Source organism: Medicago sativa, chromosome 5 (assembly GCF_051527215.1).
Source record: "Medicago sativa cultivar Bolivia chromosome 5, Bolivia_mono, whole genome shotgun sequence".
NCBI lineage: Eukaryota > Viridiplantae > Streptophyta > Magnoliopsida > Fabales > Fabaceae > Medicago > Medicago sativa.
Genome location: NC_140753.1, coordinates 23,304,076 through 23,316,582, shown reverse-complemented (window position 1 = coordinate 23,316,582; position 12,507 = coordinate 23,304,076). Strand labels below are relative to the sequence as shown.

The following is a 12,507-nucleotide window of genomic DNA, read 5'->3' as shown; positions in this document are numbered from 1 at the left end:
AGCAAATGTAACAATTTCTGGATTAGTTGCTTGTGAAGACCCTATGTTGAACTCCACCACTGGTGAATTGTGTGCCCTTGTCGAACACAAAGTATGTAAACAACTTCTGTGATTATTAATTTTATCTCATTATGTCCATTTGCAATTATTTTCTACATGTTAATTATTTTTCCTATAGGCTACTGAATTCTTTATACAACTCGACTTTCCCAAAAAGAGAAAAAAAAGAAGTTTTAAAGAACAAAGGATCTCAAATTCCCAGTAAATGGAAATACTCTTCAACTTTGAGACCTTCCACCTTTGTTCAACGCTTATGGAATTTGGTATGATATATATCTTTTATTCTCTAACAAGATAACTGTTTCTTAAACTAAAAGAAACAAAAGCAAATTAAACTTAAATAGATATATATAACAACTCATTAAATTGTATATCTTAATTAGGATTATGGAAATGACTATCTGCGTGTGGTGGAAGCAGAAAGCTCTACTGATTTTATGCTACCTGTTGTAAACTCAAGGATAGTGCCGAATCAGGCTCCAGTTTATGATGCGGCAGATCATGAACCACTTGAGGGAGGCTCAAGATTTGATGAATTTCAACGGCCTTCAATTTATGATAATCGCTTATTTGTGTTATATAGAATTGTGCATTTTCCTTTCTTTGCCAACAACTTTGATTAGATGGCGTGTTTATTTTTCTAATTTGTTCTTTGTTGGAAACCTTACATTGGCACCATAAGGAAACCTTGAAACTCAACCATCATAACAAATATGTGAGTTTAGAAAATTGTTTGTTTATGATAATCGCTTATTTGTGTTATGTAGAAAATTGTTTGTTTATGATAATCGCTCATTTGTGTTATGTAGAATTGTGCATTTTCCTTTCTTTGCCAACAACTTTGATTAGATGGCGTGTTTACTTTTCTAATTTGTTGTTTGTTGAAAACCTATTGAAAACCTTACATTGTCACCACAAGGAAGCCTTAAAACTCAAATATCAGAACAAATATGTGAGTTTAGAAAATTGTTGTTTTATGATAATCGCTTATTTGTGTTATGGCGTATTTACTTTTCTAATGTATTCTTTGTTGAAAACCTATTGAAAACCTTACATTGACACCACAAGGAAGCCTTAAAACTTAAACATCAGAACAAATATGTGAGTTTAGAAAATTGTTTGTTTATGATAATCGCTTATTTGTGTTATGTAGAAAATTGTTTGTTTATGATAATCGCTTAATCCTTACATTGGCACCACAGGGAAGCCTTAAAACTGAAACATCAGAACAAATATGTGAGTTTAGAAAATTGTTTGTTTATGATAATCGGTTATTTATGTTAGTAGAATTGTGCATTTTCCTTTCCTTGCCAACAACTTTGATTATGACGTGTTTACTTTTCTAATTTGTTGTTTGTTGAAAACCTATTGATTTTTACAAAACCTTACATTGGCACCACAAGGAAGCCTTAAAACTCAAACATCACAACAACCATTATTTACTGACTTCAACAGTATTTGCAGGTTGTGTTGTGTGTTGTGGTTTCCAATGGGAAAGGTTCGAAACTCCATTATCGCACTTTGTTCAGCTGTTGCTGCCACTGCTTTTATCTATGATGAAATTGTTAACAGGTGCGCAATATTCTTCTTACATTTCAGATTTATTTCATTTTATTTTCTCTTATAATCATTACTTATCTATTTTTTTGCACAATGATTATCCATTTGTTGTAGTTACTCCTTTATTCCATCTTTGGAAAGACGTAGGAAAAGACTTGGGGAAAGATTTAGGTAAGTTTTGATTTGATGAATTGAAATAAGCAGCACACTCAATCACCATTACACAAGGCAAAATGTATAAATTGTCTTTCCTTTCAAATAAGTTGTAGTGCTCTACTACTGACTTTTGTTATTTAACTTTTACATGAAATATTGTTTCTATGTACTTGTATCCTTATCCTGTTAACATTGGCAGGGTAGTAGAGATGATGGCGGCAAACCCCCCCCCCCCCCCCCCCCCCCCCCCCCACAGGGCATATTTATGTCTCTTGTGCAGAAACAAGAGAGGGACTCGATCCAAAAAATATAAAGATTGGCAAGGTGGTTTTAATTGTAATTGTTTGTGTTTTTGTATAATAGTTTCTTCTCTAACTAGATTTATTATGTTTAGGTCAGAGTCACATAATTTGCTCTCCTACCAAGAGAATCACGAATCAGTTCGTTCGTATATTGCAGTGTTTTTTTTGTGTATTGCAGTGTTTTTTTGTACTCGATATGCTATATTTCGAGTGATGATTTTGTAACAAACAGCGCACAAGGTATAATCCACGACAACGTTAATTTTTTTTATTACCTTTTTAATAAGTTAATATTACTTATCCAATTATTTTGCTTTTCTCAGTTTTTGACAGGTTACAAAGTAGATTGTGTTCGAGAATGTAGTCTTTCCACTATTGACGGTTAGTACAGGCGGCTATATTGTCATGTTTTGCGAATGTAGTCTTTCCACTGTTGACTGTTAGTAAAAGCGGCTATATTACCCTGTTTTGCTACTCTTGAGTGGGATATGTCCTGTTTTAACCATTACCCAATTACAACATAACACCTATATTGTATCTTCCATGTCACACAGACATTTTTATGTCTCTTGTACAGAAACAAGAGAGGGACTCGATCCAAAAAATAGAAAGATTGACAAGGTGGTTTTAATTGTAATTGTTTGTGTTTTTGTATAATAGTTTCTTTTCTAACTAGATTCATTATGTTTAGGTCAGAGTCACATAATTCGCTCTCCTACCAGGAGAATCGTGAATTAGTTCGTCCGTACCGATTCGCGGTACTTTCACGTACCAATTCGTCAAAATTCGTTGTTTAATTTTCCTGAAAGGCGAACCGGTTATAAAGATGGAAGCCATGGCAAAACAAACGGTGGAAAGTAGATTTTTTGAGTCAGGAAGGTGAAGCGGTCCATAGAGAGATAGAAGAAAAGTCATTATAGCAATTAATAGATGAGAAAAATAATTAAAAAGTGTCTACACATCACACTGTCAAATGCTTTGGTAAAGGGAAAACTCTCTCCACGTGATCTTTACCTTAGGAAAGTAAAATAAAATTAAAAAATAGATAGCTATTTCTATTTCTTTTTAGTGTTTAATACATTAATTTGTAATTTCATTGTTTAATTAAATAAAAAAATTTGTTGATAGTATAATTATTAGTATAACATACATATTACGAACCCGAACGTACCGACTCTGTATACCCCTTGACGTACCGAATACTTGGTTGATTGCGAACCGCGTATCGCGTACCCGTATCACGCACCAAACGAATTGCGAATTTGGTGACTATGGTTTAGGTCAAATCGGAATAAGTCTATAGGTTGGGTGATATGCAGTGTTTTTTTGTACTCGATATGCTATATTTCGACCGATGATTTTGTAACAAACATCGCACAAGGTATAATCCACGACAACGTTAATTTTTTTTATTATCTTTTTAATAAGTTAATTTTACTTATCCAATTATTTTGCTTTTCTCAGTTTTTGACAGGTTACAAAGTAGATTGTGTTCGAGAATGTAGTTTTTCCACTATTGACGGTTAGTACAAGCAGCTATATTGTCTTGTTTTGCGAATGTAGTCTTTCCACTGTTAACTGTTAGTAAAAGCGGCTATATTGCCCTGTTTTGCTACTCTTGACTGGGATATGTCCTGTTTTAACCATTACCCAATTACAACATAACACCTATATTGTATCTTCCATGTCACACGTTTTCTTTTAACCCCTATATTGTATCAAATTAATGCTATTTTTTTTCCAGCAGGAGTGATAGTAAATTTTGAGCTTATCTTTATTTTGCTACTAATTTTCTAGGCTTTGTCTTTTTGTGTTTATGATTGGAGTCAACATAGGACATAAGCCCTATAGTTTTAAAAAGAGATCTTTCTTTAGAGTAGATCTTTATGAATAGTTATTTGTCCATTATCTAAATATTGGATCCGAAAAGAACACATGTTTATAGACAACGGCGAAATGAATCTGGATTTCGTGTAGTTTCATGCATTAATTAATCTCAATTATTGATTTGAATTGAAATTGAACGGTTTATATTATACAATCAATTTGAAGCATATTAAACAAAGTCTTTTAATGAATGGAAAAAAAGTGTTTGCATAAGTGTAATTCAATGCCCATTTAAACTTCTTTTGAACAAAGTTTAATGACATTTACTATGATTGATTTCTCACGACTGATTGATTGATTTACTCATAAGTGCATTATACATTTAAGCTAATGACATTTACAATGATTGATTTCTCACAACTGTTATTCCAAACACAATAAACACTAAACTTAAAAAAGAGTTCATCATTTGATTAAAGTATCAAGGGTTCTTAATCTTTATTCTCAACTTCCGAGCAATCTGTGCTGCTTTAGGATTACTATGGTATTGTTCTACCTCAACCCAGTTCATAATTTTAAGTATAAGTGACTGAGGGACTTTACGAACATCCCCATTTGACGCTTCTTTTGTTTTTTTTCAAACCAGCTTCCAAAGCCTTCTCGATGAATTCCATAAACCAATTCACAACTTCTGTTTTAATCTGTTTTCCCAACGTGTTGCTTAAGCTGTAAAATACTGGTATCTTGTTCTCATCTTTCACAAAATTATAGGTATGGATGTTTGTGAATTTGAAATTGTAACAAACTATATTTATTTTCTGTCCAAAAAAACTCGAACTATATTCTTTCAATAACACCAACAATATGTCAAATTCCTTCAAAAAAACAATTATATAACAAATGTAATATAATTTTTTTTATCTTTTTCAATAATATCAATGATATAATATTATTGCAGACAATTTTTTTTGACTAATTATTGTAGACAAATTAGTTTAAGAGTATAATTGTAAGAATGAAAAATTCATCATAAAATTTCTTATTCCTTTTATATATAGTCATAGACAATATAATAGATATAGATTATAGATCATTAAAAAAAAGTCACTCTCACAACTACATCGAAAAATAAGTAAAAAGTTTTTTGAAGGGAGAAAATTAAGTGAACATGAATTCAGGAATAATTTGATCAATTTTGTCAATTATGTTTAAACATGATTTCAAAAGAACATTAAACTATTTGTCCTGACATCGGTCCTATTATTTCTATGGTTTAATTGTTATAATTATAAAAACATTTTACATCACACTTCTTGTGTTGAGACACCTCAACAAAATGGGATAGCTGAATGCAAACACCGATATATTTTGAACACCGATTAATTTGGTCCAAGATGTCTTTAACAAAATAAGCATACTTCTATTCCAGCCAAATGTAAAATCAGCTTCAAAAACAATTTCTTGCTATGCATAAACGTACGTTTGCGCGTTTCAAACGTGTAGCCAAACGTATGCTTAAACACATTTTCTTGCAATGCAACATAATATTTTTGAGGTGTTAGATCATATCAAAAGGTTGTTGGTTATAAAAATAAATAAAAAATTTAAAAGTTGTCGTGGTCTTGGTTTATTTATAGAGTAGTGATATTTGTACCACTCTTTTGAACAACTTTTATGACAACTTTGTTTTTCTTTCATTTGATTGCTCAAAAACAATAGAGAGAGGGAAAGGGAAAATATAAGTTGACACCCTTTTATTTGTACCACTCTTATACCACCCTATGTAGCATGGGAATCTTAGTAATTTCACCTTAAAATCACAACCACTCTTTAATCCGCTACTTCTCTCTCATAACAATCTGTTTCCTCATCTCTCTCTTGACAGACCTCAGACCACCATTGCCGCCGCCGTGCAGTTGTAACCCATCACCGAATCACAACCCCTTATTCTGCATCTCCACCGTTCATCCATCTCTACCGGCGTTTTGGTTTGATTTTTCAATTCTACATCTTCGTCCGTTCATCGTCACCACCACCACCACTGGCCTTTTTTACTTTCAGATCTATGTCTCCGGCCGCCACGAGGTGGAGGTTTGGTCAGGGAAGATATATATATATATATATATATATATATATATATATATATATATAGAGAGAGAGAGAGAGAGAGAGAGAGAGAGAGAGAGAGAGAGAGAGAACAACCTGACTCTGGCAAGGTGGATTACGACGGTGACAAGACGACCGGTGGTCGGAGAAGAGAAAGAAGGAGAGTGTGTGTGCAGAAGGAAGATAACTGAGAGTGCAGAAGGGTTATTCTTGCCTTACTCTCCTTAATTGGTTAAAATCATTGATCTGTAATTTCATTTCAAAAATCAAAACTCCATTTTGAATTCCAAATGAAATTAGTTTCTGTGTTAGAATTGGATAGGAATACTACAAGATACAACAAGAAGAAATGCATTGTTCAAACTTGGTATTCAAATTCAGTGAAAACCATAAGAGGAGCTTGGGTCCAATTAGCAATACCAATGGAGGTGTGATTCATAAATTCTGCTTCCAAAAATATTGTCAAGGGAAAAAGGCTTGATCTGTTTGTCAATGCTTTTAGACATTTATTTATGTTATTTCCTTTGAACACCAATATTATTTGTGCCTATGGTGCCTAACGAACCTGTTGAAGAAGAAGAGAGGGGATCAAGAAAGACAACCCACGAAAATTGAAGGAAAAAATGGATAGGACAAAATTTTCTCTCTCCTCTAATTTTCTCTTCCCTCTTTGTGTCTCAACCTTTGGATCAATCCAACAGTTCAGAATTGCACAAGACAAACAACAGGATATTAAAAGGCCGGAGGGGATCATATCCCCAGGAGTGGTACAAAGTGGTATGCCATCTAAATATGTTTACCTATCAGCACTCAGAGGGAAAAAGGAAGAGAGATAATAAGAATATGAGCAATGATATTTAAACAACCATTTGGTACAACTTTCATGACAACCTTCTTTTTCTCTCTTCTTATTGGTCAAAAACAATGGAAAGAGAAAAAGGATGAGAGAGAGTAAGAATATAATGTGAGTATGAGAGAGAAAGTTGTTTAAAAGTTGTCATAAAATGGTTGCACAAATATCATTTCTCTAAGAATATAATGTGAGTTTGAAAGAGAAAGTCGTCAAAAAGTTGTTTCAAAATGGTTGTTCAAATATCATTTCTCAACCTTATTTTATAATGGGTTTTGAATACTTTTTATACTCATATTATTGAAATTTGCTTATCAAAAATATTTATTAGAAACCTTCACTAATAAAATAATAAACAAGGAATTGTTTTTTTTTTTTTACAAATATAAATGACAGGAAAAAAAAACAGAAAAAGTGTCATTGGCATAGCTTCCAGCTTTGTCATGAAGTCTACACATTGGTTCCCCTTTCTATGGGGCGACTCATAATGAACAGGGCCGTTCTTTGGGGAGTGCAAAAAGCTCAACCGAGCTGGGCCTCCCAAAGTGATGGGCCTCAAGAAAAAGTTATTGCTTAATATCCTCACCTCCACTCAAAAAAGAAAAAATAAACATGTTTAATGTTTCAATTTCTAAGTAAAAAATCATGTTTCATGTTTCTATTTCTAAATTAAAAAACACGTCTTTAGTAAAAATAATTGTTAATTTTGATTTCGGTGGCTAATAATCATTATACGAGTGTTATTTTCAATTTAAATAGAAGATTAATCTTTAAAAAAATATGTGCGTTTTTCATTTATTAGGAGCCTATTTTTACTATGAGAGCCGAGCCTCCAGTTTCAGAGGGACGACCCTATTAATGAATATAGTATATAAACCATGAATATATTATACAAGAAACTTCACAAATTCTTTTCTATGGAATGAATACACTATATAGAGTTAATTTTGAATGAGAGATGCATATAAAAGCATATTCCAAGTATCAGGAACACCAGGCAGACACCAATGGCTGCAGTCATTGGTATGTCCACCATGTCCAGTATATACAGATGGGTGAGCATCTTTCCTCAATTTTGATAAGGTGGTAATATTGAGCAAATGCACAGGCTTTGACATAGCTCTTATCACTTTCTCCAAAGCCAACTCAGCTGGGTATGGACCTCCCAAATACTTGGATCCAGGAAATGGAAGTTTTTGCCCCTTACAAGATGTAGATGCATATTGACCCCATTTTGATCCACTGCAATAATTATTTAAAGAAAGTAAATTTCAAATATATAGACTTGCACATTAACTTATTGTTCAATTAATTTTATAATTTGGAGAATGAAAAGATTTATGAAGAATTAAGTTGTTGGAATTATACTGTTGAAATTGGTTTAAAATATACTTATAAGATGGATTTCAACCCTTTCTAACGTTGATGACCCTGTTGTATATAACTCTATATAATTTAGGTAAATTCCAATATACTTGGTAAGTTTTATCCTTTGTTTTGTATTGCCTTGAACAATAAGATAAATACTAGGATTACATTTTAAGTTATTAATCTTCTGTTCATGTATTACTTGTGTTGCCCTTACTGTTGTCTCTTTTTTACAATTGAGATGGTTCATGGTTCCACAAGGTGCTGCTGTTATGCTACTCTACTTCTCATTTTAATCAATTACTTCTAGTCTTCTACCTCCTTTTCCTCAATGTTGTCGATCTTTCACTATATTTGGATGATGAACTAGATTTTAACTCGAGGGTGAATGATACATAACAAGATAATGCGGTGTGCTTTGTCTTCCTGTCGTTCCTTGTCGTTACTTTGATCTCAAACTTATATGGTTATAACGCTTTAGTACTTTCTTGATCTATTCTTGGCGCATCTTGTGCTTAGACTAAATTTTTTACGAAATTGTCTTAAAAAAATATATATCCAGGAGAAAATATATACTTACTTTTTATGGTCAGGTGAGATTCCTTGGAAGAATACCTTTGTTTTGCTAGGATCAACATTGTCATCAACCCACTTCGCCCATGTTTTTAAAGCTTTCTTGTACATAACCAAACGATTCATGTCTTTGTACATATGTTTTCCTTCTTGAATGAAATCCCATCTGCAAAGTATAAGAAAAGAGGAATAAGCATCAAGCATGATGCATGTAATGATAAGATTGCATGTGTGAAGTGGAATTTTATGTACATTTGTTTTTTTCCTGTGTGAAGCCACCAATGCCAAGAGTTAAATATCAATATGTCATTTCCTTTCCATATTCTTCCTCCTTCAATTGAATCTAATTTTAGGACTTGGCCAATACGTTCACTTACAATGTCTACCAAAAATGCATTACGGGAAAACACCAACTTTACATTGTAGCTCTGCAAATTATAATAGGAATCAGTGGTCACAAGGGAAAAAATTACTTGTATGTCACAACTTCAAATTGAATTACACATCATTTAATTATTATAAAAGAAATACATGTTATTTAATTTTTATTTCTTTCTACTTTTTTACTTTTTTGAATGTGTCTAAATGTTGCGTGTAAATCTTGTGATCAACATCATTTAATTATTATAAAAGAAATACATGTTATTTAATTTTTAGTTCTTGAAAAATTTGAATGGAAATAAAAAAGATAAACATGTCTGTATAATTACATTCTTAAGTGTTAAAGTCTCATTGAAATTGTTGATCAACATCGTCCTAATAATGTTTTTCAAAATATATGTTGAATAATAGTAAAAGAGAAGTGGAAGAAAAAATTTCATAAGTTAGGTGAAAAAGATCTCACCGGGAAGGTAAAGGTAGAGAGACCTTTGTTGGTGACTGAGATGTACTTGATATGTGGAATAGATTTGTGAATCATGCAAGAGAATGATTGCCATTGATTCAAACTCAACGAGTCTCCAACAAACAAGAGACTCTTTCCTCTTAGTCTTGTTAAGAAATCTTCACCATTGAATCTACAAACAAGCCAAGTTCATTCGAAGTTGAGTATCTATTTGAAATTATTATTATTATTATACCATAGTGGTAACTTTTTTCTTTGATTAACACCCTAGTGGTAATTTAAATTATATGAGATGACAAGTTTTAGGGAGTCTATCAAAATAAAACATGTGTACACACTAGGTTTATTTAATAAGTTTATCAAATTAAGCACTTATTTGTAAGTTATAGTTTCAAAATTTATTAAAATAAGTTAAAAATTCAGGTTATAGATATTAGGTTTGTGAGTCTCTCCATACACGTATAATGTCTTAAAAATTTATTTTACAAGTATATCGAAACACTGGTGTTTAAAATAAGTTCAAATATATTTTACACGTATAATGTCTTAAAAATTTATTTTACAATAAAATAAGTTTATTGTAAAAAAAAAAATATATAAAATAAGTTCAAATATATTTTATGACGCAATAAGTTCAAATAGTAAACAACTCTTTTTTGTCCTCGTGAACTTAGTTCAGTTGGTAATGACGATGCATAAATAAAATATGCAAAGGTCCAGGGTTCGAACCTTGACCACCACCAAAAAAAACTCTTTTTAACACCTAATTTGTGCAAAAAGGAGCGTTCTCTTCTTCATAATTAAAGGGAAGAGGTACGTGCTATTGGATCATGTGAGGAGTTTAAGGTCAAGAGCAATCACACAAGCAAGTTTAACACCATATCTTAATCCAAAATCTTAAGACATTATGTTTATGAGTCCATTTACTTATATGATGTTCAACATTTACTTTTCCATCTAATATGGGTCTTCTACCTACCATATGCTACACAACAATCTCACCGTTTTAAGTATAAGTCTATCTATTTCACATATGAGTATACTCTCCCTCAAGCGGAAGCTTTTTCCTCCACACACATACACTTGCACCACCGTTGCCACTAAATCAACAAAACATGTCGTCTGACCACCATCGACTTTGATACAACTATTGGATCACGAAGAGAGCCAGATAATCATCTCATTGGACCAAAAGCAACTCCACTTAAGTTGTATATCACATCTTAAACTAAAATCTTAAGATATTAGATTTGTGAGTCTTCTTCATACACGTGTAATACTATCTCATTCTAGAAAAGTATATCCATTATTTTTTCATTTTTAACTAGTAAAGAGAAACCCAAATAAGGTTACATAAATAAATAAGAGAAATGGCTCACACATGACACACTTGCTTGTATCTCAACACAGGCAGGATTCCCGCCCGATTCGACGCCTAACGCAACATTTATGAGCTTGTCTCATTTTATTCCTATTTTCATTTCCATGATGTTAAAACGTAGTATTACGAATTTTGTAAGTGGTTTAAAAAACAAGTACAGTACAAGTTTTCTTCAAATATGTAATTTTCTATTGAGAGGAGTAGTAGTAAACGTGGAATCTAATTAATTTTCACGCGTAAAGTATTCTAGATGATAATCATAATATATTCATCTCTCTTAAAAAAAACATAGAATACATCGAAAACTGTTGTTGATCTTTTGATTCGTTAATCAACCTTAGTGTTTATTAGTTAGTAGAGATCCAATCTAATAGTGTTCTTGTTTTTCTGCTTTAATTCTGCCCAAGAGGAGCACAACAAAACTCTTTCTTTCCCATATAAAAGGAGCACAAAACTTGCCCATAAATGCTCACTATAATTCATTGGTTGTTAATTATTATTATTATTCTTATTCCTATTATTTTTATTATTAATTACTTTTTTATAGGTAACGAAGTGACAAATACCACATGAAACCCACACATTCAACTGTTGGGTCTTGGATTCGAACTCAATTAAACGTGTTCAACCAATGTGGACAATATCGACATTGTTAGTTGAAATTATAAGTATTATGAATGGTTTTGTTTTTTTGACAAAGTATTATGAATGATTGTTAATTATAATTTATTCGTTCATTTATAGTTAGACATAATGACAATAGTCATTCGAAACTCACACGCACAATTGAAGGAGACAAGGTTTGAACCCCGATCAAAACGTCCGATATTTTTGTCAGTTAAACCTAGAACTTGTAGAAGTTTTAAGATTATTGAATTAATTATGCTAGCTTTTTTTATTTTTTTTAAATCTAATCAATTATATTATTTTCATTATCTTTGCTTATATAAAATAATTAAAAAAACTACTTTTGATTAAAATTTAATGGCAATTTTTCATAATATCAAAAAGAGTGATGCCATGCCACAATAACATTGACTTAAAACTTTGAGCGTAATAGATAGCAAAAAAAAAAAATGCATGGGGATCACGAGAAAATTTAAGCATCACTATCTAATTGGGTGAGAAAAATACATAGTAAATGACATGTCTAATTAAGAAGTGATGTGTACCTTGGTAAATTGCATCCATTGGGCTGCCATCTATACTTGAGATAGAACTTATCTGGACGACCAGCACACTTGAATCCATTCTCCAAAAATGGACATTCTGAGCTTTCATAAAGAGGGTATGAATCATCAAACACCCACTTACCATAAAATAAATCACAACCTCTATTTGCAATTCCATTCTTGTGAAAACTATCACTCCCATATATTTGAATGAAAAGAGACAAAAGCAATACACCAGATATGGTATAAAACCCCATAAGATTGAAAACTGAAAACATTCAAAGGTGGCAGAAATGGTTGATATATAT

At 32.0% G+C, this 12,507-nt stretch overlaps 1 protein-coding gene across 1 annotated transcript; it reads right to left on the bottom strand.

Moving 5' to 3' along the window:
• Nucleotides 1-7,630: 7,630 nt before the first annotated feature.
• Nucleotides 7,631-12,507, bottom strand: LOC146921128 (protein trichome birefringence-like 43). Its single transcript, XM_085714545.1, has 5 exons — nt 12,200-12,507; nt 9,647-9,818; nt 9,055-9,230; nt 8,810-8,968; nt 7,631-8,103 (listed from the first exon to the last, which is right to left on the bottom strand). The coding sequence occupies exons 1-5, from the start codon at nt 12,475-12,477 to the stop codon at nt 7,803-7,805; spliced, it is 1,086 nt and encodes a 361-aa protein (XP_085570671.1). The 5' UTR covers nt 12,478-12,507; the 3' UTR covers nt 7,631-7,802.

Excerpts from the sequence above, each read along its gene's own strand:
- LOC146921128 (XM_085714545.1), bottom strand. The coding sequence starts at position 12,477 with ATGTTTTCAGTTTTCAATCTTATGGGGTTTTATACCATATCTGGTGTA. Across the intron at positions 9,819-12,199 it reads AATGGATGCAATTTACCAAG|ATTCAATGGTGAAGATTTCT; the intron begins GTACACATCACT and ends GCTTGTTTGTAG. Across the intron at positions 9,231-9,646 it reads TCTCTACCTTTACCTTCCCG|AGCTACAATGTAAAGTTGGT; the intron begins GTGAGATCTTTT and ends TATAATTTGCAG.